At 36.3% G+C, this 26,630-nt stretch overlaps 1 protein-coding gene across 4 annotated transcripts in view; it reads left to right on the forward strand.

The window, feature by feature from the left end:
• Tbck (TBC1 domain containing kinase) overlaps positions 1-26,630 on the forward strand; it is a 170,105-nt gene that overhangs the window by 30,966 nt on the left and 112,509 nt on the right. For all 4 annotated transcript variants that reach the window (XM_055628141.1, XM_055628139.1, XM_055628142.1 and 1 more), the window contains exons 5-15: positions 2,265-2,338; positions 8,955-9,096; positions 10,412-10,472; positions 13,219-13,280; positions 15,419-15,480; positions 16,327-16,475; positions 17,855-17,993; positions 19,901-20,000; positions 20,836-20,885; positions 21,027-21,156; positions 26,311-26,409. In XM_055628141.1, the coding sequence (XP_055484116.1) occupies positions 2,265-2,338; positions 8,955-9,096; positions 10,412-10,472; positions 13,219-13,280; positions 15,419-15,480; positions 16,327-16,475; positions 17,855-17,993; positions 19,901-20,000; positions 20,836-20,885; positions 21,027-21,156; positions 26,311-26,409 (1,068 nt within the window). The remainder of the gene's footprint in view (positions 1-2,264; positions 2,339-8,954; positions 9,097-10,411; positions 10,473-13,218; positions 13,281-15,418; positions 15,481-16,326; positions 16,476-17,854; positions 17,994-19,900; positions 20,001-20,835; positions 20,886-21,026; positions 21,157-26,310; positions 26,410-26,630) is intronic.

Raw genomic sequence — 26,630 nt, forward strand, 5'->3', positions numbered from 1 at the left:
TTATCATGAGCACAGCTGAATTATTTTACACCTTTATTCTTCCTTCTTTCTCATTTCATAGATCTTATTTGACATCTGCCTATAACTAGGCCCTTTTCTGTGGGATTCCTTCTTTTCTATTTAGGAATCTTACAGGGGATTAGTAATGTAGTAAGACCTCTCCTACACTAATGGGTAGTAAATTGGCATATTTTTATGAAAATAATAACTTAATTTTCCCATAAATGTAGAACAGGTTCTGGGTAACTTAGTGGACAATTATTTCTATATAATTATTTCTGAGTCTTAAAGTTGAATGTGGCTACTCTATGGGATTAAAAATCATGAAAGAGAAACCAATACTTATTCATTTCCAATTCACATCAGTAAAGCATCATTGCTAGAACCAAGTGAGGATGTTTCCAAGTACAATTTGTAATTCTTGAGCAGACAAACCACATTTAAAATCAGCTATACAAAATGAAAACCTAAGCCTAAACAGGAATAGTTTAAAAGGCATAAAACTTCAATTTACCTTTTTATTGAACTCTCATTAATGACTGTTATTGTTATTTGTTAGCAATAAAAAGATAATTAGAAATATAAAAAATGTGTTAAAAATCTTGATTTTTTTTTTTAATGGTAAACTTTTTCCCACTAAGAATTACTGTTCCACAACTAATGGTCTTTGCAGGTCTCTGGAAAAAATCCTTTGCAAAATTTCTATTCAATATTATAATCAAGGATTCAAGAAACATGACAACTGTTGCCTTTTTTTGTTTTTGTTTTTTGTTTTCTATGACTATGGATTTTTCAATTTTGTTTTTATTTTTTATCATTCTTTTTTATAATTTATTTATTAATTATAGTTTATTCACTTTGTATCCCAACTGTATCCCCCTCCCTCTTCCCCTCCAAATCCTTCCCTTATTCCCTCATCTCTTTCCATGCCCTTCCCTAAGTCCATATGTCCTAAGGGCATAGTCGTTTTTTTGTTGTTTCTTTCTTTTTCTTCAGATATTTCTTTTTTTTTATGGTGTTGGTGTCTTTATTTTTTTTAATTATTTTTTTAATATTAATCACAGGTTATTTACTTTCTATCCCAGCAGTAGCCTCCTCCCTAATTCCTTCCCAATCCCACCCTCCTTCAACTCCTCCCTGTCCCTTTCCAAGTACACTGCTAGGAGAGGTCCTCCTCTCCTTCCATCTGACCCTAGCTTATCAGGTCTCTTCAGGACTGGCAGCAATGTCCTCCTCTGTGGCCCAGCAAGGCTGCTCCTGCCTCGTGTGGCGGGAGGGGGGTAGCTTGGATACAGAACATGGTAGCTCAGTATGCAAGTGGGTTTCCCTAGTAAGGGGAAGAGGAACTATTTCTGCCTTTTTTTTCTCTTTCTCTCTGTTAAGAAACAGTCTTGACTCCGCCTTTCTGGGGACTATGAGAGAAGGATAGGATTGGAGCGGGAGGGAGGGTGGGACCAGGAGTAGACGAGGGAGGGGGCAAAAAACAAACAAACAAAAAAAAAACAGTCTTGATGCCTTAATAATATAAGTGACAAAAGTGTCTAAGAAATTATTTAACCTTTTTTTAAAGACTTAGTTATTTTCACTTTATGTAAAACTTTATGGGTGTTTTCACCTGCATGTTTATCTGTGCATCATACACAAGTCTGATGACCACAGAGACCAAAAGAGGGATGACATCTTCTGGAACAGGAGTTGTAGACAGTCTATTGCTGCCATGAGAATGCTGGTAACTGGACCTGGGCCCTCTACAAGAGCAGCAGTGCCCGTAACACTGCCATCTCCAGCCCAAGTAGACATTTTGATATAAATTAGTGTCTGTGTGTACATGTAGCCACAAGCATTTATGCACATGTAACGAGTGTTAAGCATACTAAATATTGATTCTGTGTATAATCATGGTGTTTTATAAATTCTTAAATAGTAGTATTTTAATAACATATTATATGACTGTGATTGGAGAGATGGCTTGCTGGTTAAGAACACTGGCTGCTTGTCCACAGGACCTGAGTCCAGTTTCCTGCACCCACATCAGGCATTTCACATGACTGTCTCTAACTATGGTTCCAAGTAATCTGATGCCATCTTCTGGTATCTTTGGGCATCCTATAGCCTACACGTAGACATGCATATATGCACATTTATGTAAATCTTTTAAAATATTATATTGAATTGCATAATATTTATCTTGTTTATAAAACAGCGATAATTTTCTTCAGAGATGTATTAAGGTATTTCATAGTGATTTTCTCTTTTCATTATAGGGTCATATTAAATTGGCTAAATTTGGACTTTATCACATGACAGCTCATGGTGATGATGTCGATTTCCCAATAGGGTAAGGGTTGTTTATCTCAATTTTTAATTCTGTCTTAACTTTGATGAACTTTGATAATATATATCTAGTTAGTGATTTTTAACACGAAAACAGATTTTCTTTACTTACTACAATGTAATTTTTGTAGACTTTGTTGACAAGTAAACAAAAAATATTTTCTTAGTATCTCAGAGATTCCTGAATTGAGTCACAAGCCTTTGCTATATTTATTAATGATATTTCTTAATTAATTGAATTTCACTTAGAATTAAGTGGTTTATGATAAAAAAGCTAACAAGATTCTTAATATAATGTGTCATCTATAAACTGAAAAACATCGCTTGTTTTACTTTCAATTTAATGTTTTATGTTTATTTAATTGCTTGTTCTCTAAGATAGAATTGTATTTTTACATTCCAGTTAATTCATTGTGGATATTGGAGGTAGTGGGATAAATTTTATATAGAGAAGTGCATGTTTAAAGAGGTCTGTTTCTTTAATTGCTTCCAGTGTGAAATTTCAGATCTACATTACCCTCCTAGAAATTAATGGAACTTTAGTTCATGCCATATGTAGATATATTTCTGATAGAGACTGTTATGTTATTGTGTGGTTCCTCTGAAACATTTTCATAATGTAACTCCTTTCCTTAAGTTTACATTATTTTCTACAAAATAAAAGTAATTCCTGAATGTCCTTCAGCTGCTCCATGTTAACATTTTACTCTATTTAAATTGTCTCTCATTTTCTGTGATTGAATTTGTGTATGTCTGATATTTTTGTGGCAGTCTAAGAGTAGACATACTGCCTCTTTCTTTCTAAAACTTCAGCTTATACTTCACAATAAGGACTTTTCTTGCATAACTTCAGAACAATGATGGGCAAACTGAAATAGACACATTGTTATGTAAACTAGAACTCTTACTCATATTTTTCACCAACAGTGTGTAGCTGTTTTTAATAGCAATCACTTATGTTATCTTCATGGGCTCCAAAACATCAGCTCTACCTACTAGTACTAGGAGTTGTGATAGGCAGGCATAAAAATTTCTAAAGTAGAATATTGCTTAAATTTTTAGATTTTTGAAAATTTTGTCCTTTATTCTAAAAACTTATATTGTAGGGTTTTTTTTCCTTTGAGACAAAGCCTCTCTACATAGCCCTGGTTATTGTGGAATTCACTGTGTAGAACAGGCTGGCCTCAATTTCATAGAGATCCATCTGATTCTGCTTCCAGAGTGCTGGAATGAAAGGCATACCCCACCATGGCTGGCCTTCTTTGTCTTTGTTTTGTTTGTTTGTCTGTTTGTACCATTGTCTCAAGCTGGCCTTGAACTCACTGTGTAGTCCAGGCTTTTAAAACTTTAGTCAGTAAGGAGACATCTATTGAGCACTTTCTGGTCTGCCTATAAAGCTAATATTAGTTCTTGTCCTCAAGTAATTCCTTCATTTATTAATAAAAATTTTATTTTTTATATTAATTACAGTTTATTTACTTTGTATCCCAGCTGTAGCCCTCTCTCTCATTCCCTCCCAACCCCACCCTCCCTCCTTCATCTCCTCCCATGCTCCTCTCCAAGTCCACTGATAGAGGAGGTCCTCCTCCCCTTCCATCTGACCCTAGCTTGTCAGGTCTCATCAGAACTGTTTGCATTGTCCTCCTCTGTGGCCTGGCAAGGCTGCTTCCCCCTCTGGGGGTAGGGGGATGGCCAAAGAGCCAGCCACTGAATTCATGTCAGAGACAGTCCCTGTTCTCCTTACTAGGGCACCCACTTGGATACTGAGCTGCCATGATCTACATCTGAGCAGGGGTTCTAGGTTATCTCCATGCATGGTCCTTGGTTGGAGTATCAGTTTCAGAAAAGACCCCTGTGCCCAGATATTTTGGTTTTGTTGCTATCCTTGTGGAACTCCTGTTCTCTCCAGGTCTTACTATCTCCCCCTTCTTTCATAAGATTCCCTATACTCTGCCCAAAGTTTGGCTATGAGTCTCAGCATCTGCTTTGTTACCCTGCTGGGTAGAGTCTTCCAGAGGCCCTCTGTGGTAGGCTCCTGTCCTGTTTCCTGTTTTCTCCTTCTTCCAATGTCCATCTCTCATCAGAACAAAACAACAGCCTACAGATTGGGAAAGGATCTTCACTAGCCCTATATCTGCTAATATCCAGAATATAATGAACTAATAAATCAACAAATCAAGTAATCCAATTAAAAAATGGGGTACAGGGCTAAACAGAGAATGCTCTGTAGAGGAATATAGAATGGCAGAGAAACACTTAAATGCTCAACCTCCTTAGACATCAGAGAGATGCAAATCAAAATGACCCTGAGATTTCACCTTACACCCATCAGAATGGCTAAGATAAAAAAAAACTCAAGTGACAATACATGCTGGAAAGGATGTGGAAAAAGGGGAACCCTCCTCCACTGCTGGTGGGAATGTAAAACTTGTACAACCACTTTGGAAATCAATCTGGTGCTTTCTCAGACAATTAGGAATAGTGCTACCTCAAGATCCAGCTATATCACTCTTAGGCATATATCCAAAAGATGTTCAAGTGCACAACAAGGACATTTGCTCAACCATGTTCTCAGCAGCTTTATTTGTAATAGCCAGAATCTGGAAACAACCCAGATGTTCCTCAATTGAGAGGAATGGATACAGAAATTGTGTTACATTTACACAATGGAGTACTACTCAGCAATTAAAAACAATTCATGAAATTTGTAGGCAAATGATCTAGAAAAGATCATCCTGAATGAGATATCACAGAAGCAGAAAGACACACATGGTATATACCCACTTACAAGTGGATACTAGATATATAATATAGGATAAACATATTAAAATCTGTACATCTACTAAAGCTAAGCAAGGAGGACTCTGGGTAAGATGAACAACTCATTTTTAAATGAGTGAATTTTCTGTACTGATGGCTTATTTATTGAGATATGCAAATTCATAATCTCGACATTTCACATAAGTTTAATGGTAGAATACAGTTTTATTCATAAACATAAAATGTTATAATAATAGTTAACAAGTTCTTATAGAAAAAATATCTTTATATTATTATAAGTTCTCAGTTAAGCTCAAGCTTCTTCCTTTTATGGTCATTACCATTTGTCATAAGGAACTGTAATAGATGTGACAGTTACTTCTGCACTTTATCTACATCAGTTTCTATGAGAAAAAACTAAAAAAAAAAAAAAAAAAAACCATAAAAGTTACTTTAAGTTTCTGACTTACAGGCAAGATTTCATTAGTTTCTGGTGAAAAATAGAAATGAGTTCTCTTAAAGCATATATCAATCATTTTGAATTTAAAATGCTTTGGTCTGTGTTAGCATTCAGTGCAACTGGCTTTGAAGTCTGAGTTTCAAAGGATCTTACTAAAAGGTATAAAGAGCAAAGTGTGAATCATTAGCCAGGAAAAATAAAAATTAAGTGATCAAACAGCAAGACCAGAAAGAGCCTTTAACATCAGGGGAGACTCGTAGTTGATTTTAGTGACAGATATTAAGGAACTTAAGTGTTACCAGCTGCTTCAAATTATTGGAAAGAATTAGAAATTGGGCATTCATTATGATTGGACAGTAGCTTAATGCCCAATTACAGGTGCAGATGATGAAAGCCACTTGCATTTATCCTGCCATGTTCAAAGTGAAGTTCTGGTAATTTTTGTTGAGTGCTAAAATGAGACACTTGGGAGAAAGTTGCTGAAAGATAATGCACTCCATTGCAGAGCTGTTTTAAGGCTCTTTATGAATTTCTGTCTCGTTAAAGGGGACCCAGGATGTTTAGTGCTTCTGTCCAAAATTTTCTGACATACCAATTTCATTATAGTTTTGCTTGACTTTTCATTAACTGTACTATATTTTGAGTTAATATATTGAAAGTCAAAATCAATATCTTACCTTTTGAAAATAGCATGGTGATAGCAATGATGAAAGTACAACATTGGATTTGTGTTACATATTTCATTTTTGTAGACCATCTTTATGTATTAATATTTACAACAGTTTTTTTGTGGCGAGGATCATTATTGCTTTCTACAGAAGGAAAAAGCCAAGTCAGGTTTTACTGAAATAAAAGCAGAGGTTTCGTTGAGCATGTACAAGGCCATTGCCGGTGCTTCAAAACAAAGAGTGGAGCAAAAATGCAAAACCGCTACATATGGGGCTTTTTCATTTGACTTTAGCTGTTTCTACAGACAACACACATTCACTTAGAAAAGCCATATTGGCTATCACGTGAGGGCAGATGTTATCTACAAATTTATATATAATAGGAATACATGAGTAAATTAAAAGAATATTTATGTCATCATGATGAATAATGATTTAACAAGTTAATAAACTAGCTTTATTCAAGTTGTATATCCGGACTCAAATGAGTTGTATTTTACATATAAATAAGAAATTTGGCAATGATGAGGAGGGGAAATTTGACAAGTATGAGGAAGGGATGTCACATTTATTTGCAGGTATTTTGCTTATAGTTATTATTTTAAAATAATGTAAATGAAGAAAAATCCAGATTTATGGTGCTTATGAGTAAATTTGAGAAACACACACACATATATATATGATACTGAAATAGGAATTGCCTACATGCTGTGTCTAATAATTCAGTTTTGGGTTCACAGGATTCTTGGAGTGTGAAATGTTTATAATTTTGGATTTTGGTTTTGTTTGAATCTGATTATGACTATCCCCTGATTCTTTCTTTTAAAATATTTTTAAAATATTTTTGAATGTATATGATTACATCATTTTCCCCTTTCTTTTCTTCTCTCCAAACCCTCTCATGTACCCCCACCCCATTTCTTTAGTATGTGTGTTTATATGAGTGCAGTGTGTATGCACCTAAATACATAAATATAACCTGCTATTCCATATACTATACCCATGAAGTCTCACCAAGAGGCTGTCTAAACATGGCTTGAACAAGGACACCAGAAGTTATGCTAACATGGAAGGAGGAAAGCTCACAGAACTACAAATAACTAAGAAATGTGGAAAGAAGCAAAAATAGTCTACCTGAGAGAAGAGCACACCAATTGGTTATTCACTACTGACTGTCCAGTCCTAAAAAGATGTACATACAAGTGTTTGACTTTTTAAAAGACTGTGGCACTTTTAAAATTATACTATTTTATTTTGCATTATTAATATGAGATCTTAGGATAAATAAGAAAGCAAAAGTTGGGGGCTAGAGAGATGGCTCACAGGTTAAGAGTACTGGCTGCTCTTCCAAAGGTCCTAAGTTCAATTCCCAGCAACCACATGGTGGCTCATAACCATCTATAATGAGATCTCATATCCTCTTCATGTGTACAAGCATACATGAAGGCAGAATAATATAAAAATAATAATAAATAAATAAAATTTAAAAAAAAAAGAAGGCAAAAGTTATAGTTTAATAATGATGTATTTTGTGTCAAGTTTACCAGGGGTCATTTGTGCTGGTTAGATTTTTATCAACTTGACACAAGCTATAGTCATCTGAGAAGAGAGAACTGGAATTGAAGATTGCCTCCATCAGATTGCCTGTAGGCAAATCTGTGGGTCATTGTCTTGATTAACAGTTGATGTGGTAAAGCCCAGCTCACTGTGGGTGACACCACCCTGAGCAGGTGGTCTCGCTATAAAAAAGCAATGAAAGGGGAGGAGGTCCTCCCCAATCAGTGGACTTGGAAAGGGGCAGGGAGGAGATGAGGGAGGGAGGGTGGAATTGGGAAGGAATGAGGGAGTGGGATACAGAGTTAATAAAATGTAACTAAACTGGTTTCCCATAGTAAGGGGAACAGGGACTATTTCTGACAGGAGCTCAATGGCAGGCTCTTTGATCTCCCCACTCCCCAAGGGAGGGGCAGTCCTGCTAGGAGGAGGACTTTGTAGCCAGCTCTGAAGATATCTGATAAAACAGGATCAGATGAAAGGGGAGGAGGTCCTCCCCAATCAGTGAACTTGGAAAGGGGCAGGGAGGAGATGAGGGAGGGAGGGAGGGTTTGGGAGGGAATGAGAGAGCAGATACAGCTGGGATACAGTTAATAAAATGTAACTAATAATAAAAAATAAATAAAAATTTTAAAAAAGCAATCTGAGCGAGCCAGTAGGCAGCATTACTCTATGAACTCTGCTGCAGTCCATGCTTGAGCTTCTTCTCTGACTTCTCTCAATAATGGATAAAATGGCATAAACTTTTTCCTGCCCAAGTTGCTTTTTTGCTAGAGCTTTATCACAGCAACTGCAAAGCAAAATATGATACTGTTGAAAATAATATCTGTTTCAATGGCCAAAGGATAAAACAATTCACTATCCACAGAAGCTTGACTGTAAGAAGGAAAGAAAGCACTTGGAAACCTAGAGGCGTGCAGTATTAGCAATATGATATAATCACAGAGAAAATTAAGAAGCCAAACTGATGCCACAGAGAAATATATTTTTAAAATGAATTTTATTTCCTTAACATAAAGCCTGTATTTCAATGATTAGTTCAAGATTCTTTTAGTACCCACTGTGGATTTAATCATGTGGGATTTTTACATCTCATGCATAAATTATAAGAATGTGCTACTGTTTGTATCACCATTGTAGCTCATTGTAATTATTTGTTATTTTCACATGTGTTGCAGGTATCCCTCATATCTGGCACCTGAGGTCATTGCACAAGGAATTTTCAAAACTACTGATCATGTGCCGAGTGAAAAACCATTGCCTTCTGGACCCAAATCAGATGTATGGTCTCTTGGAATAATTTTATTTGAGCTTTGTGTGGTATGTATAAAGAAGTATTAAACTAATAAAATAAATTCTGTGTTTGAATTTGCTTTTTAGAGAGGAAGCTTACATAGTAATGAAATATTTTCCTGTGCAAATTGAATAATATAAATTGAAAAGGCTTATTTCTCAATTTGAATTAAATTTCCATTTGATCAGGTAAAGACTGACAGACAGATGGTTTAAATATACATTTGTGATGTACCATGTGTATCTGGTTCCCAGAGAGGCTAGAGGGGCATATTGAATCCTCTGGAATTAGAGTTACAGATGGTTGTAAGCTTCCACGTGGGTGCTAGGGACCAAACCTTGTCCCTCTGCAAGAGCATCAGTGCCCTTAACTGTTGAGCCGTCTCTCAGGCCCCCCCACCCATCTCCTTTCTTAATTTGTATTTTGGTATTTCTTGAAATGTTCAGGTTTGTACTAATTGTATGAACTAAGTGCCTGGTTGCGGCTTTTGCAGGGAAACTCTTGCCCCTGGTGCCCCCCCTGCTGATTTGTTGCTTTCTACCTGACATGAGGGGAACATCCTTCTTGAGCACATGCTCCTGCTGCCATGACATTTTGTCTTAACTTAGACCCCAAACCTGGGGACAGGCCAAGTATGAACTGAGATCTCTCAAACTGCGAGATAAGCCAAATGTTTTCTACTTTTATGTTGACATCTCAGATACTTTGTCATAGCATTGAGAAACTCACAAGACACCCATCTGTTGTTTGTGTTATCTAAGGAATTTTTTCCACATAGTTTGACAATAGCAGGCAGCTCATTAATCTTTATCATGAGTAAGAACTAGTTTAACTTTTTTTTTTCATTTTGTATATTTGAGATCTAATTAAATAACAACAAGAAAATCTGGAACACAGAATGCCAATCTGAAGTTGCTTGACAGGAAGAAGAACTGCTGTAGGTGGTTAAGAGGTGCAGAGAAGATACTTAAGCAAGATACATAAATAAGGATTACAGGGTAGACTGCCAGGGCCATCTCTGTCTTTTGCTAAGCAATACTTTTGGTCATCTGGAAAAACTAACAGTCAAGAATGTGTGGGCTTCAAAAGTGATTAGGGCTTTTGATCACACTTAGATCTAATGATCATTAGATTTTGGTGCCTTTGTTAAATATATAACACCTTATTAAATATTATTTAGCAATAGCTCTTCTTTGTCAAACTGATTAAAAGAAAACAATAAATCTCTGGTAAAAAAAAAATGGAAGTGCCAATAAAATCAGCTTCAGTTATGATACACAAAAAGATACCTGGGGGAGGACTCTAAATATTAATAATAATTTATTTTTCCATCTTATTTAGGGGAGAAAATTGTTTCAGAGCTTGGATATTTCTGAAAGATTAAAATTTTTACTTACTTTGGGTAAGTTTATGTAATTGCTTATCTTTCCACCATAAATATAATCTATAGAAACAGCTGTCATCTGCAGTGAAGTACTCTCCTGAAACAGTGAAATGCCTATCATCAGGTTGCTGATGATAAGGTACATGTCAGAAGGTATCGTGAAAACTGTCTTTTAAAACATGTATCAGTTTTCTATATTCACGAAGGAACTTGAACCAGTTGGAAGAAATCTTAGTTTAATAAGTTAGCCAAGTAAACTATTTTGTATAATCAAAGTAATAGAATGTAAAACCATACATTCTATTCTATTCCAACACCATACCTAAACCTTGAGCTACCTTTCTAGTATGACTAACTGTAGATAAAGAACAATCTTAAAAAGTGTTTACTTTTCATTAGAATTTACATATATATTATGTTTGAAATTTATAGTAACAAATGTGTAAACTAATTTAGAGTGGAATAAATTAAATGTATGGTAACAGATAAGAGGAAAACTAATAGGACTATTTCATAAAAAATAATGACATTTCAGTGTTCCAGTAATAGAGTTTAAAAATGATAAAACCAGCATCTGTTTCGATCCCTGTTGGGTGAACCATTTTAGAGGACCCTCCATAGTAGACTCCCATCCTGTTTCCTCTCTTCCATATCTGTCCTGTTTCCCTTTTTTAATCAGATTTAAGCATCCTCCCTAGGGTCCTCCTTGTTGTTTAGCTTCTTTAGGTCTGTAGAAGGCTGGCCTATATTATACAGCTAATATCCACTTATTTGAGAATATGTCATGCCTGTCTTTCTGTTTCTGGCTTATCTCACTCAGGATGATCTCTTCTAGTTCCATCCATTTGCCAGCAATTTTCATGATTTCCTTGTTTTTAATAGCTGATTAATATTCCATTGCGTAGATGTACCACAATGTCTGTATCCATTCCTCCATTGAGGGACATCTAACAGATGCTGAGACTCATGGCCAATCTTTGGGCAGAGCACAGGGAGTCTCATGGAGGAAGAAAGGGATGGGAATAGAGGGACATGGCAGGGACAGGAGCCTCACAGGAGACCAACAAAACTAAAAGATCTGAGCCCAGGGTGTCCTACAGAGACTGATGCACCAGTGGAGGACCATGCATGGAGAGGACCTAGACCCCCTGCTCAGATGTGTCCAGTTGACAGTTCAGTTTCCCTGTGGCTCTCTGAGTGAGTGGAGCAGGGGCTGCCTCTATCATGAACTCAGTTGAATGCTCTTTGATCCCTTGCCCTTGATGATGCAGCCTTACCAGGCCATGGAGGAGAGGATCCAGGCAGTCCTGATGAGACTTAACAAGCTATGGGCAGATGGCAACAGTGGAGAACTCCCTTTCAGTGGACTAGGGGAAGGGAATGTGGGTAAGAGGGAGGGAAGGTCAGACTGGGGAAGTTGAGGGAGGGGTCTTTAGTTGGGACATATAGTGAAGAAAAAATAAAAATAATAAAAAAATAAAACCAGTGGAAAGGAGTTAAGTACTCAAAAGTAATGAATTTTAACTAAGTACTATAAAATTTTATCTGATTCATTAATTCTTTTTTTTAATTTTATTTTTTTCTTATCAGTTACATTTTATTAACTCTGTATCCCAGCCGTGTCCCAATCCCTCATTCCTTCCCAGTCCCCTCCCTCCCTCATCTCCACCGTGCCCCTTGCCAAGTCCACTAATAGGGGGGACCTCCTCCCCATTCATCTGATCCTGTTTTATCAGGTATCTTCAGGACTGGCTGCAAAGCTCTCCTCTGTGGCCTAACAGGACTGCTTCTCCCTTGGGGGGTGGGGAGGCCAAAGAGCCAGTCGTTGAGTTCCTGTTAGAAATAGTCCTTGTTCCCCTCACTATGGGAAACCAATTGGTTACTGAGCTACCACAGGCTACATCTGAGTAGAGGTTCTAGGTTACATTCATACATGGTCCTTGGTTGCATGTCAGTCTCAGAAAAGACCCTGTGCCCAGATATATTTGGTCCTTGTGGAGCTCCTATCCTTTCCTCATCAGACTAACTCCCCTTCTTTCTTATGATTCCCTGTACTCTGCCAAAGGTTTGGTCATGAGTCTTTGCTTTGAAAACACTGCTAGTTAGAGTCTTTCAAATGCGCTCAGTAGACTCCTGTCATATGTTCAATGTGCATCCCATCTGTCTTTCTAAACGAGGATTGATAATCTTACCCCATGTCCGCTCTCTTGATTATCTTTTTTAGGTGTGTAGATTTCATTATGTTTATCATTTGGAGTTCATTCTCCAAATCTCATATAATCTAGATAAACTATTCACCAGGCACAGTGGTGCAAGCTTTAAATCCCAGGACTTAGGATGACAGAGGCAGATCTATGTGTGTTTGAGTCCAGCCTGGTCTACAAACTGAATCCAGGACAGCCAAGGCTACACAGAGAAACCCTGAAAAATTAAAAAAAAAAAAAAAAAAAAACACAACCCGGGGGGGGGGGGGGGAATATATATAGTAATCATGAAAAAACAAAGCACTTTAAAAATCCCTTGAATGTTTTTCCATATCTCTATTGAAGTCACTATTTTGGTACCCGTGCTTAACTGAATTGAGGGGGTAGGCCTCTGTGTTTTTATCGAAACATGTAATGAAAGTTAAGTTTTTAAAAAAAAGTTTTAGTAGCTTAAATACCAAAACTACATTATGATATTTGGCATTTTGATCATTTTTTTCCCTAGTGATTGTGATGGATTAAAAACAGTGCTTACTCATCTGGGTTTTCTTCTTTCTTAGGCTGTGTAGATGATACTATAATAGTTCTGGCTGAGGAGCATGGTTGTCTGGACATTATTAAGGTTTGTTGTGCATTTGTGCTGTTCTAACAGACTATCTGAGACGGGGTCATTTTTAAAGAACAAAATTAATCATCTCACAGATTTAGATGCTGGAAATGTCATGATAAAGGTGCCCACAGGCTCGGTTTTCTGATGAGGGAAGGTATCCTCATAGAGCAAGCTGGTGGACAATATGGTTGATATGTGAAGTGTGTTAATAAGATAGCATTCCCAACATGAGGGCCTGTGGTACCCAATCACCTCTCACAGGCCACCTCTTTTTTGTTTGTCTGTTTTTATTTTCAGGAATTTTTTAGAATTTCTTACAATGTCTTGATCATATTCACCCCCAATTCTTTCCCCTAACACCCCTCAGATCAAACCCTATCTTTCTACTTTTCCAAAGTCACCACCTCCCTTTAATAACCTGTCAGCTCCAGTTGCATGGTCCATATATTCCTTGGTGTAGGTTATCTACAGCATCCTGGTCTATTTATCAGGAGCCAAACCCTTTTAATCTCCCTTCAGTAGATGCCATTAGCTGTCAATAGTCCTCAACTTCTGGCTCTTGTAAGTCTTTCCACCCACTCTTGATGGTCTCATGATGGTCCTTCAGCCTTGCAGAGGGGATGTAACATAGATATGCCTGAGCACTCCATAGTCACAGCCTCTTTGCATTTTAATCAGTTGTGAATTTCTGCCTAAACTACCATTCACTGTACAAAGAAACTTCTCTGATGGTGTCTGAGAACTAGATAATCTCCAAGTAGAGAGATGAATTTAGAGGACAGTACAGAACTATGTCCATTTAGTAGAACAGTAGTAGCACTTCATCCCAGCAATCCATTTCTTAATATCAAGTACTTGGCCTTAAGTTTCAAGACCTGAATTTAGGGGCACAGTCAAACCAGAGAAGTCTGTTTAGGAAAGTTTATTGTCATGTCAGTATACAATAACGAGCTATTAAAGCTGTACTTATTTCTCTGCAGATTTTGGCTTTTTTTATCCCCAGGGTGACTGTTAAAGTAACTTTAATTCGTTAACTTTAAGTCTGATGTAATTGTTGTCTTGGTGGCTTACTGCCTCTGTCTGTTATCAGAGGCCTAGTCCAGGAAGGTTCTAGCCACCTCCATGAACTCTAATCTAGTCCTAGAATGTTTTCAGTGTCTGAGACTTACTGCTGAATTAACTCACCCTTTCTAGCTCTTTCTGAACTGTGGCTGGCTGATTCAATTCAGCTGTTCCGGCTCAAACTCCTCTTCAATTGATTCAAACTGGCTTCTTTTGACTTCTGACTGAATTGCTCTGCTGGGCCTCATAGTAACTTTGGTGATCTGTTCTAATCTTCTGGCTCCTTCTCCTTCTCTGGCTTGTTCTCTCTATAACCTGTCTCTGTAGTGTCCAAGTGGGTTGGGTTACATAGTAATGGAAAGAGGGACTGCCTCTGACATAATCTGATTGGCCTGCTCTTTCGTCACCTCCCCCTGAGGGGAGAACAGCCTTACTAGGCCACAGAGGATGACAATGCAGCCACTCCTGATGAGATCTGATAGACTAAGATCAGAAGGAAGGAGAGGAGGACCTCCCCTATCAGTGGACTTGGGGAGGGGCATGTGTGAAGAAGGGGGCGGGGAAGGTGAGATTAGGAGGGGAGGAGGAAGGAGTTTATAGGGTGATACAAAGTGAATAAAGTGTAATTAATAAAAGTTAAAAAAAAACTCCCCCAGTAGAACTGCCTCCTCACTTTCTCCCTCTGTACTGCTTTCCCTTTTAAGTCACCTCTTTCCTCTCTCTTCTTTTGAGAGTTGGGCCTATCCTAATCTGTCAAATCTTTCCCTGATTCATCACTTTAGTCACTGTCAAACATGGCTGCTTCCTTCTACCAACTAACTTTCCCTTCAGTGTTTGGAATTAAAGGTGTGTACTATGGGCATGTCTGTATTCCAGCCAGAGGGATTAAAGGTGTGTGGTATGTCTGCATTTCAGCTGGAGCAGCCATATTTCTGGATTAAAATTCCTCTACATGTGAGGAATTAGTATAAATTTAAATAAGTCCAAATAAAAGTGTTTTGAAATCAAAACTTGTGAGATTTAAATATTTCAGTAAAATATAGTTGTAGAATTGATCGTTTGTCTATTTTTTTATCTTTGTTTATCAGGAGCTTCCTGAAAATGTGATAAATATTTTGAAGAAGTGCCTCATCTTCCACCCTTCTAAGAGGTGATTCCTTAAGACTTCAAGTTTACCCCAAGATTCTTTCCATATAGAATTGATTTAGTATTTGGTATGAGACTCATGAACTAAGAACGATAGCTGCATGTGTTGTATTTGGTATGAGACTGATAGCTGCATGTGTGGCAGTACATAATTGATACCGGCATCATAAATGTGATTTAAAGTTAACTTTTGTTAATAAAAGAAGTCAAATCATGGTCAGAAAACTGGCATTAACCAATAACGTTTCTAACTCATATTCTTACCTCAAGAAGAAAATCACTTAAACAGGAATTTGAAAAATAGCAAAAGTTTGTTGTGATTATGTATTATTTACTGAGCTTGGCAGAATTTTAATTTTGCAGTTGCTGATAAAAATTGAGAAGTATTTTTTTCACATTTTATTTTCATTTCATGGTGTCGCTTTTAATTACCTAGCTATTTCACTGCAGGCAGGAAACTTGTGTGACCATCACAGTCTAGAGAAGGAAGCTTACTAAATGATGTTTATACCTTTTAAGTATGACACTAGACAAGAATATATTCTAAGTTGTCATTAGAAAGGACACTTTATCAAGCCATTGTAGGGGCAAAGGAATAGTATTGCAAGCAGAATTTGGGGTGTTTATAAAATGGTTTCTGTAGAGCGTAAGATACAGTGTAACACAAGTAAATAATTCAACATCAAGTCATAGAGTTGTAGCTGCTAGACTCTGCTGAAGGGAGTTCCCTTGGTAGGTGTGCTAAGGAGGTATCTAAGGCTTTTAACTCCCACCTTGAATGTTCACTGTGTTTTGTAGAAAAATTTTACGACTTTTATCATGCTCAATATTTTAAATTGTCTTTCTCAAGGCCAACTCCAGATGAATTAGTAAAGGACTGTGTGTTCAGTGAAGTGTCACCTCTATACACCCCCTTTATCAAGCCTGCCAGTCTGTTTTCATCTTCTCTGAGGTGTGCCAAGTTAACTCTGCCTGAGGACATCAGTGACTTGTGTAAAGGTAAAGAGGAATAAAACATAGGTGATACTATGAGCCTTGTTTCCAAAAGAATTCCCCTAACCTGTTTACTTTTTAATTCATCAGTAATAACCCCAACACTAATGGGGTTCTGTGAATAATGCCAGGGAATTAAGAGTTATTTCTATAATATTTCAAATATAACAAAGTTTAGACTCTAGTTAATATTCCATATAATTTATTTTAAGTGCTTTTAAAGTTATCTTATCAGTAGGAAGTCTATACCATCATATTTCGCCTTGAAGCATGAGGGAAATAACTTGGAATGAGGAGAGGAATGTGGGTTTTTCCTGCCCATATTTCTTTCTTGCTGTAGAGTATAAAAATTCCTGTGCTGTACCTCTAACATGGGGAGTAAAATTTCCACACTTTGCCATAAGAAGCAGGCTTATAGCTAAGGTTGACTAATTGGATCACCATGGGCATCTGTTTGGCATATGACTTTCTCCTAAGAGCAAGAAAAGTTTATTTTGAGTGTAGGAAGATTGTCTAGAATTTTGACAAGCGCAGGCTCCCTTGACTATCTTTATGCATAAGACATTTTTAGGAGGAATTCAACCTGGTCCAAAGAGGAATCTAAATCTAGTCATGACACACCTACACAAGACACCCGACATCAGTGGATCCTAGCCTCCCAGTTTCACTATGGGCAGGACCCTTGTGTGACCATCACAGTAGAGGAGCAAGCTTACTAAATTATGTGACCTGCTTGTAGGACCACAGGATGCTTTCCTTCTCCTTACTACACCACGTCATAGAAAGTATTCCCTCCTCCCAAGTCAGTGAGGCACTGACCAACTTCTACTGAGGATAAGCCACATAAGGAAGAAAGCAGTCCTCAAGCTGTATTCCAAACTAATTCTGTTTGCCCTTCCCATTGCCAGAAGCACAGGCCAGTTTTCTCCAGTATTTACTGTGATGAACTAGCCAGGCTCCTAATGATAAAATTCACAGACTTGCCAGTGTCCCGTGTGATGGCATCTCCTGAGACTTCAAACTCTTGGACTTGTGCACACTGAGCCTGTGGCAAATCATCAATTATAGTTCTGCTTTGACTATTAGAGTTGTCTTTCCTGAGAGTTTTTCTGCTTTTGTGTCTCCTTGCACATTGTCCTGTCACTTCTCTGATCCGATGGGTAGTAGTTTACCTCCATGCCATTACCTTTCTTATGGTTCTTACATAATATTTTCAGTTTCGTCTGTTCTATCGTTAGGTGGAGTAGCAGCTTGCAAAGGCCTTACATACAGAACTGATAACCTGTTTTTCAGCTGATTTTATTATAATGTCAGCTATTATGACTATCAGCTATTAATACAGGCAAAAATTGTGATGGTAATTTTGAACAATTTACTGTTAATAGATACAGACAATGATTACCTGGCAGAGAGATCTATTGAGGAAGTTTACTACCTTTGGTGTTTGGCTGGAGGTGACCTGGAGAAGGAGCTTATAAACAAGGAAATTATTCGATCCAAACCACCTATCTGCACACTCCCAAAGTAAGTAAGGAAAATCTCTGGTAATGACAGTTTAAATCTTTGGTTGATTTTTAATTTTATTTCTTCCAGTAGATGTTCAAATTAAGTGAACTGGGAAGCTTTGAAAATACTATGCCTTGTTGGACAGGCTATAGTTTGTAATTACAGAGCTCTCACAGATACTTTTCTTTCTTATAAATATTGTCTTATAAGAAATAATTGGCTTTATTATTTATTTGAAAATCATGTGATAGTAATAAAAAGTGTGTATATCAGAGCAGTTATTTTCCAAACATTGATAGCATTGCTGTTCATATAGAAACATGAATGTGTATTTACTGAGCTTTAAAATTTCAGTTTCATAATCCAGAACAAATTTTGTAAATATATTAGGTACTTTTCTATTGCAGTGATAAAATACCATGACCAAAAGCCAGTCTGTAGTAGAATGGGCTTATTTTGGCTTATAATCAGAGGGAGAGTGTCTAATGGCTGCAGGGCATTTAGGAGGAGCAGGCAACAGAGAGGTCCCATTGTCACTTTTACACAGAAGAGAGACAGAGAGAGAGCATACAAATGAAGTGTCATAGGGTGATGAAAGCTCAAAGCCTCACATGATATACTTCTTCCTCCAAGACTACACCTCCTAAAAGTGCCATAAGCTTCCCAAACAGCTCTACTAACTGAGGACCAAGTGTTCAAATTCATGAGTCTAAAGTCAGCATTTCTCACTCAAACAACCGTAATAGATAACTATGGAATTTATCTAGTAATTATTAATTTTGTTAAATTTTTGGCTAAACCATTAGGTTTCAGCTTTACCATTTCTATTTAAATTTTTCTTTTCTTTTTTTTTTTTTTTTTTTTTTTTTTTACTGGTTTTCAAACCAAGGACCTTACCTATGGGGTGAGGCAAGTTTTCTGTTGCTAAGCTACATTAGCTCTTTCTGTCCTCTTTAAGCAGTTTCTGGATGTTCATTGTTGTTATTCCACTCACTGAGTTAAATATGAAATTAGAAATAGATTTCAGAAAATTAAAAATGATAGATACTTAAAAAAATAAGCTTCTGAAATTCTAAACCAAGTTAGATGGAAGGAAGCATGTAAGACGCTGTTTGCCAGCTGGCTGGCAGTCCAGCTTATATTAGCCAGCTTTCCTACACAGGTCAGGACTACCTTCCTAGGACTGAGAGTTCCACACAGGGCTAGGCACTCCCGCATGAATTAACAATCGAGGAAGTCTTTGACAGACATGCTGACATCCCTGTCGTGGCAATTCCTCAACTGGGCTTTGCTTTTAGATGACTTTAGACCAGTGGTTCTCAGCCTTCCTAATGCTGCAGACTTAATACACTTCCTTGTGTTGTGCTGATCCCAACCATAAAATTATTTTGCTGCTATTTCATAACATTAACTTGGTACTGTTATGAATTGAAAGGAAAATATCTGTGTTTTCCAATGATCTTGGGGGACCTCTGTGAAAGGGTTGTTCAAGACTCAAAGGGTCGAGACCACTGTTCTCACAGGGGGAGAACCACTGTTCTAGTCTTATCAATGACAGTTAAAGTAATAAGGACAACATATGGCAAGTTTATAGCTAATCAAGAGATAGAAAAAAATCAGCCCTGTTTGGAAAAACTTCAACTAGCACTTACCATTTTTCAAAACTTTGTTTTTTAAGGCAAGGTCTCATGTAACCCATCCTAGACTTGAACTCACTATGTAACTGACTGTCCACAAACGCCTGATACCTCCACCTCTACCTTCCAAGCCCTGGGGACCCAGGCTTGTGCACCATGCTGGGCTTGTTTTTAAAATTAACTCTCTACTCTGATGAGGCTATGATAGGAAAATTTTATTTTTAGAAGAAATAAATTAGATTTTTTTTACGACTATTATAACAACTTTTTTCTTTCTTTAAATCTTAGTTTTCTCTTTGAAGATGGTGAAAGTTTCGGACAAGGTCGAGATAGAAGCTCACTCTTAGATGACACCACTGTGACATTGTCCTTGTGCCAGCTAAGAAATGTAAGGTTGAAAGTTTGCCAAATATGCTTCATATTTTTAAAACAATACCTTAAAGATAACACACAACACTTTGCATTCATGCCTGATTTTTTAATACACAAGAAAGTTTCTGTAGTGTGTGTTCAGAGGAGAGCTGCCAGAAAACAGCTGTGTAAACTGTGTTAACCCCAGCCTACACATGCTGTCTGACTACTCCAAACAGTGTGTCTTCTCATTATCATCGAATAAGCCCTCCTATTTCTCCACTTGGTAAAATATGATACTACATTGTAAATGATTCCAGTTGATTAGATCCTGGTGTTTTAAAATGAATAATACTAATTACAGTTGCCTGATTACAGTACAGTTGTGAGTTCTGTGCATTACATGATCATATATTTCATCAGTATTTCTGAGTGACTTCTCACTTAAAAACTTTAAAAAGTATATCCCAGAAATTGTCATTTTAGGCTATATTTCATGCAACTATCCTTGAAGACTATATGGAAAAGCACCTCTTTGTTTTTGGTAATCTTTAATAAATGAATATTTTAATAAGTACCTCTTTTTAATCACTTATATTTATATTAATGTTAGTAATTTGGTGTTATATTGAGGAAATGTTAGGAACGGTACTTGTAGAGGGGAAAGGGAAGGCCTTACTAGTGTGTCCCTTGTTAGAAGTGTGCTATGTTTACATGTTCCTGAAGCAAACTAATCTGTAGATTCTGTTTTTTTGGTTTTTTTTTTGTGCTGCTGTTAATTCATAATTTTTACACTACTATTCTTTCTAAGGAGGTATTACTCTTGCCACCCAACATAATAATTTATAAATATTTTGTTTTTAAATTCACAGAGATTAAAAGATGTTGGAGGAGAAGCATATTATCCATTACTTGAAGATGAGTGAGTATATGTTCCTTCATTTGACATTATTTTCTGTTTCCATAAAATTAATGAGAAATTTGTAGATTTTTAATAGGACATTTATTAAGTAGTGTTTTAATATTGTCTATCATTATTTTTACTTTTGTTGTTCCTTTACAGCCAATCAAATTTACCTCATTCAAACAGCAGTAATGAGTTATCTGCAGCTGCCACCCTGCCTTTAATCATCAGAGAAAGGGATACTGAATATCAACTAAACAGAATTATTCTCTTTGACAGGCTATTGAAGGTAGGAATTCTAACATATCAAGTGTTAATGATGGCCCGGATGAGTCTTCCTTTAGTATTGTTAATTCGATAGCTTGAAATTATGAGTAAAGTAATTCTTATGGTTTCTTTTCTGATTAACTTGTCTAGCTTATTGAATTGATAGAAGCTCCAAATAAGTTATAAAAGTCAATAGGAAAAGGTACCAATAATGATAGAAATAGTGTATGAAATATTAATACAGTTAGTCAACAACTATACTACCCTCCCTTTTACTAAGAATGATAATGCACAGTTTGGGTGGGATATTCTTCCGTATCACTAACAAGACCAGCGTGGGCTTGTAAAGGCTGAGCTTCTTTATTTAGAGCAGGTAGGAAATAGTTTGAAAAGCAAATTTAAGATGCATATCAAGTACCTAAGACATAAATATCCTGTGTGCTAGTAATTATCTTCTAGAGTCCCTTCAAATTACAGATTTATAGACAGAAAAGTGAGCTAGACCTTCTAGAAGTCACAGTAGCACATGCTCAGCACATACCTTCTACACCACGAGAATTTTAAAGGTTCTTGTATCCATTGTCTTCTTTGATCATAAAACACAAGAACCCTGCTTTTCAGTCACTAACAATCTGCCCAGAGCACAAAACCGATAGGGATGATTAGGAACAGGTAGAATGAATTCCTGTTTTTTAATTGTATTACTCATCCTTTAGAGATAGTTAGTGGTGGATTCATCTCATTGTTTATATAGATAAAACCAGACCCAGTGGTTATTAATCTTAGAAATCTATTAAAGGACTCTTCAACTTTATCATTAATATATATTACTAAGTATCCAAACTAGAATATGGCACCTAGTATTTGCTATTTCTTGCCTTGATACTATTTTTAAATTATTATTTTAAAATTTTTATTGATGATGATGATGATATGTGTGTGTGTGTGTGTGTGTGTGTGTGTGTGATGTATGTGTGGGCATCTGTACCAGAGTGTGCATGTGGAAACCTTGCATGTGGAAACCAGAAGGCAACTTTGTAGAGTTCGGTCTCTCCTTTTACCTTTCCATGAATTCCAGGAATCAAACTCAGATTATGAAGCTAGTGCAGCAAGTGACTTTACATACTGTGCCATTTCTCAGACTCCCTTTCAATCTTTTAATCATCTATATGTCAGTTAAAAAATTGACATATACAGCTGTGTATATTTATGAGGTACCAAAATCCTTTTTTTTTTTTAAATACAATATACTCAAGTCAAAATAAGCTTATCTGTTTCTTCAGACACTTACCATTTCTTGTGGCACAATATTTATATAATTTTTGTGGCTTCCTTGTAAGATACAATGTACTCTTATTATTTATAGATAGCCACTCTTCTGTGTGTTAGAGCGCTAGTATTAATTTCACTGATGTAACTGCAAACATGAGTAACTTTTTCTGTCCTCTCAATACATATGAGTGAAATCATATGTATTTATTTTTTCTGTGTGTGGCTTATTTGATTTAACATAGAATCTTTCTGTTTTATGCATGTTCTCACAAATTATAGGATTTTGTGTACGGGGTCTGAGTAATATTTCATTTACAATATATGCCACATTTCTTCTGTGTACTCATCATTGATAGACATAAATTAATTCTATTTGTTGCATATTATGAATAATGGTATTTCAGTAAACACATCACTGCAGATGTCCATCTCCTTTGTGATTCCATCTCCTTTGCATTCATACCCAGAGTTGTAATTTGTGGATCATAATAAGTGTTATAGGTTGAGTGTAAACTGTCCTACACAAGCTTGTGCCTGTCGACACTTGGTCACTGTTTTAGGATGTTGTGGAACCCTTAGGAGGTGCAGTGTAGGTGGAGGACATGAGGTCTAGCAGTAGACATTTAAGGCTCAGCCCTAATTCCGGCAACGATCTCTTTGCTTCCTTATTGGCATTCAAAAAGTAGCTGCTATCCACTCAAAGCACCCCTTGCCTTTCTCACTGTTGATAGACAGACAGTATTGCCCCAATCTGAGAGTCAAAGAAACCTCTCTTAAGTTCTTTCTGAGAGGCATTGTCAGTGATGAGGAAAGTCAGATAGGTCTGTCTTTAACTTTTTGAGGCAATTCTACGTTGTTTCCCATAATGGGGCTATAACTTGAATTGCCACCCAGAGTGTGCCTCAGTAGCAGCCACAATAACCAAGAGGTGAGGTGCTTCTTTGTGGTTTCAGCTCTGCATTTCCCCAGGGTTGGTGCTGCTGAGTGTTTTCAGTGGCCTGTGCCTATGTGCAGATCTTCTTGAGCGTCTGTTTAGAACTACTGATAGTTTGGGGAGAAAGGTTGTTTGTTTTTTTACTATTGATCCTTTGGTTTCCTTACTGTATTCTGGATGATCAACTCCTTGTCAGTTGTAAAGGTTGCCAATATTTTCTACAATTCCATAGACTATTTCTTACCTAAATTTCTTAATTTACTATGTAGTAGCTTTTACCTGTATGTATCTATTTTTCTTTCTATTTTATGTACTTCTAAAGTAATTTAATTAAAAAAGTAATTTGTTAAGTTTAATATCCCTGTGTTTTTTCCTCTGGTATTTTCTTCTATTTTACACTTTTTGACCTTACATTTAAGTGTGGAGTTGATTTTTGGAGTCAGTGAGAGAAGAGTTTGGTTTCAGGGATCTGTTGTTGTTTGGATTTTTTGTTTCTTTGTTTGGATTTGGGGGGTAGTGTTTTTTGTTGGTGATTTTTGTTTTTTTGCTTGTACATACCTAATTTTCCTAATGCATTTACTGAAGAATTCTCTGTGGAGGCCTGCGTTTATATCCTACTTGCTATTCTGTTCTATTGTTCCCTGTCAAGTTTTAGACTTGATACCATTGTTTTATTACCTTTGTAGTAAATTTTGGAATCAGAGAATGTAATATATTGTGCTCAAAACTGGCTTGCTTTTGTTTTTATTCACTTTTTAGGATTTTTTTCTTATTTTGTAAAGAACATCATTGATACTTTGACAGAGATTACATTGACTCTGTAGATTGCTTTGGTCAGTATATGTATTCTAATAATATTTAATGATCAGTCCATGAATCAGAGATATTTTTTCCACTATTATGTGTCTCTTTCAATATCTTTTCTGGGTTTTGGATTTTATGGTTTGTTTGCTTGTGACAGGCCTTTATTATGTACCCTAGGCTAGCTTCAAACTCATCATCCTCCTGCCTCATCCTTCTGAGTGCTGGGATTGCAGGCATATGACACTATCCTCAGCCATTTCAGTTTGTTTAATCAATTTTATAGAATCAGTATAGGGATAATTCATCTTTTTATTAAATTTATTTTATAAATTCTAGAGACTATTTTATAAATTAGTTTATAAAATAAATTTTATGAATTCTAGATAGTATTATATATACTGTTCTTAGAGTTCCTTTCTTCATTTCTCTTTCAGGTACTTCATTATTGATATAATGAAACTGATTTTTATCTATTGATTTCATATACTACAACTTCACTAAGTTTATTCATTAGTTGTAGTACAGTTTTGGAGGAATCGTTATGGTTTTGTAAATATAGGTCATGTTTCTGTAAGCAGTTTGTACGGCCTTTATTTCTTTGTCTTGCCCGATTGCTGACTAGGACGTTTGTAATCTTCCGGATAAAAAGAGTGAGAGTGAACATCTGTCTTGTTCCACATCTTGGAATGAATGTGTTCGGCTTTTCTCAGTGTAGAATGATGTTAGCTATGGGCTTGTTCCCATGGCCTTTATTATACTGTGGTACGTTCTTTTCCATCTAATTTGTAAAGATGCTTTTCATTGAAGTGGTGGTAGATCTTGTTAAAATTTTTCTGTGTTTATTGATAGGATAATATAATTATTGTTCTTCATTGTGTTAATCTTGTGTATCCTGTTTTTGCTTTGTGTGTGGTGAACCATCCCTATGATGAATCCCACTGGACTATGGTGAGTCTTTCATGTGCTATGGAGCTCAGTTTATAGTATTATGTTGAGAATTTGAACTTTATTCATTAGGGATGCTGGTCTATAGTTTTTCTTGTCTAGTTTGGGTATGGGGCAATGTTGTGCTTTAGAATGTGTTTAAATAAATTATTCATATTCATATTTAAAATAATTTGAGAATTGATAATTACCTTCTCTAAGCATTTGGTAGTATTTCAAAGTCTAGTCCTAGACTTTACTTTGAGATGGGATCTTTTTACTATGGATTTAGTCCTGATAACCTATTTTTGATCGGTTCAGATTTCAAATTTGTTCATCATTCAGTCTTTAAAGGGTATGGGTCCACTTTAGACTTTGTCCATTTCTTCCAGTTTATCAAAGATTTTAGTGATGGTTGTTCCTAATCTTTGACAATCCTTTGTATTTCTGTGGTATCGGTCATATAGCTTTACTTTTATCTCTGATTTTATTTGAATCTTTGCTGTATTTTAATGAATAATTTGTATTTATTAGTGTGTGTGAGAGAGAGTCAGAGTGTATGTTGTGTTATTGTTTATGTGCACATTTTGTGTGCAGTATTCATAAAGGCTAGAAAAGAGTACTGGATCCCCTGGAGCTGGAGCTGGAGCTGGAGGCAGCTGTGAGTTAACATGCAAGTGCAGGAACTAAACCCTGCTGTCAGAAAAAGTAAAAAGTCATCTTTACCACTGAGCCATCCCTGTCCCCTCTATGTGCTCTCTTCTTTTTTAAAGTATAACTAAGGGTTTACTTTCTTTTTAATTCTTAAAGATATTTTATTTATCTTTTTACTATTTTGTGGAGTCTATCTCATTTATTCTTGTTCTAATGTTTATCATTTAACTTCTTCTAACTTTGAGTTTGGCATTTCTCTTCTTGCAGTTGCCTTATATAGATTCTTGATGTGAAATGTTTCTGCTTGTTTAATATGGTTACTGATTTCTGTAAATTTCCTTCATAGAACTAATTTTACTGTATTCCATAGGTTTTTGGTATGTTGTTTTCATTATTGTTTGTTTCAAAAAATGTTTTAACTTTCTTTATAACTGGATCCATGGATAGTTAAGAAGTATACTGTTGAATTCCTATGTATCTGTGTTATTTTCAAACATTTTTGGTGATTAGTCTTTAGTTTTGTTGTATTGTTGTTGGTAAATATGCATGATATGATTTTAACTTTTGACTATTTTATTATTATCATAGGCTTATCCATACAAAAAAAATCAAATCTGGAAAGAAGCAAGAGTTGACATCCCTCCACTTATGAGGGGTTTAACCTGGGCTGCTCTTCTGGGAGTTGAGGTAATTAAACAAAAAGATTGGAAATTGATGAGTTATGAATAGAAAGAAAATTAAATGGATAGTTCTACAGGGATTCATATTTGTCTCCAAATGCTTGGGAGACTGTGGGAATGGAGCATGAGTTTGAGGTCACCCTGGAATACATGGAAGAATCTTATCTCAGAAAACTGTAATGATTTCATCTGATTTCACTTCTTTGAATAGAAAATGATATACTGAAA

This window comes from Psammomys obesus, unplaced genomic scaffold (assembly GCF_907164565.1).
Source record: "Psammomys obesus unplaced genomic scaffold, mPsaObe1.curated_primary_1811, whole genome shotgun sequence".
NCBI lineage: Eukaryota > Metazoa > Chordata > Mammalia > Rodentia > Muridae > Psammomys > Psammomys obesus.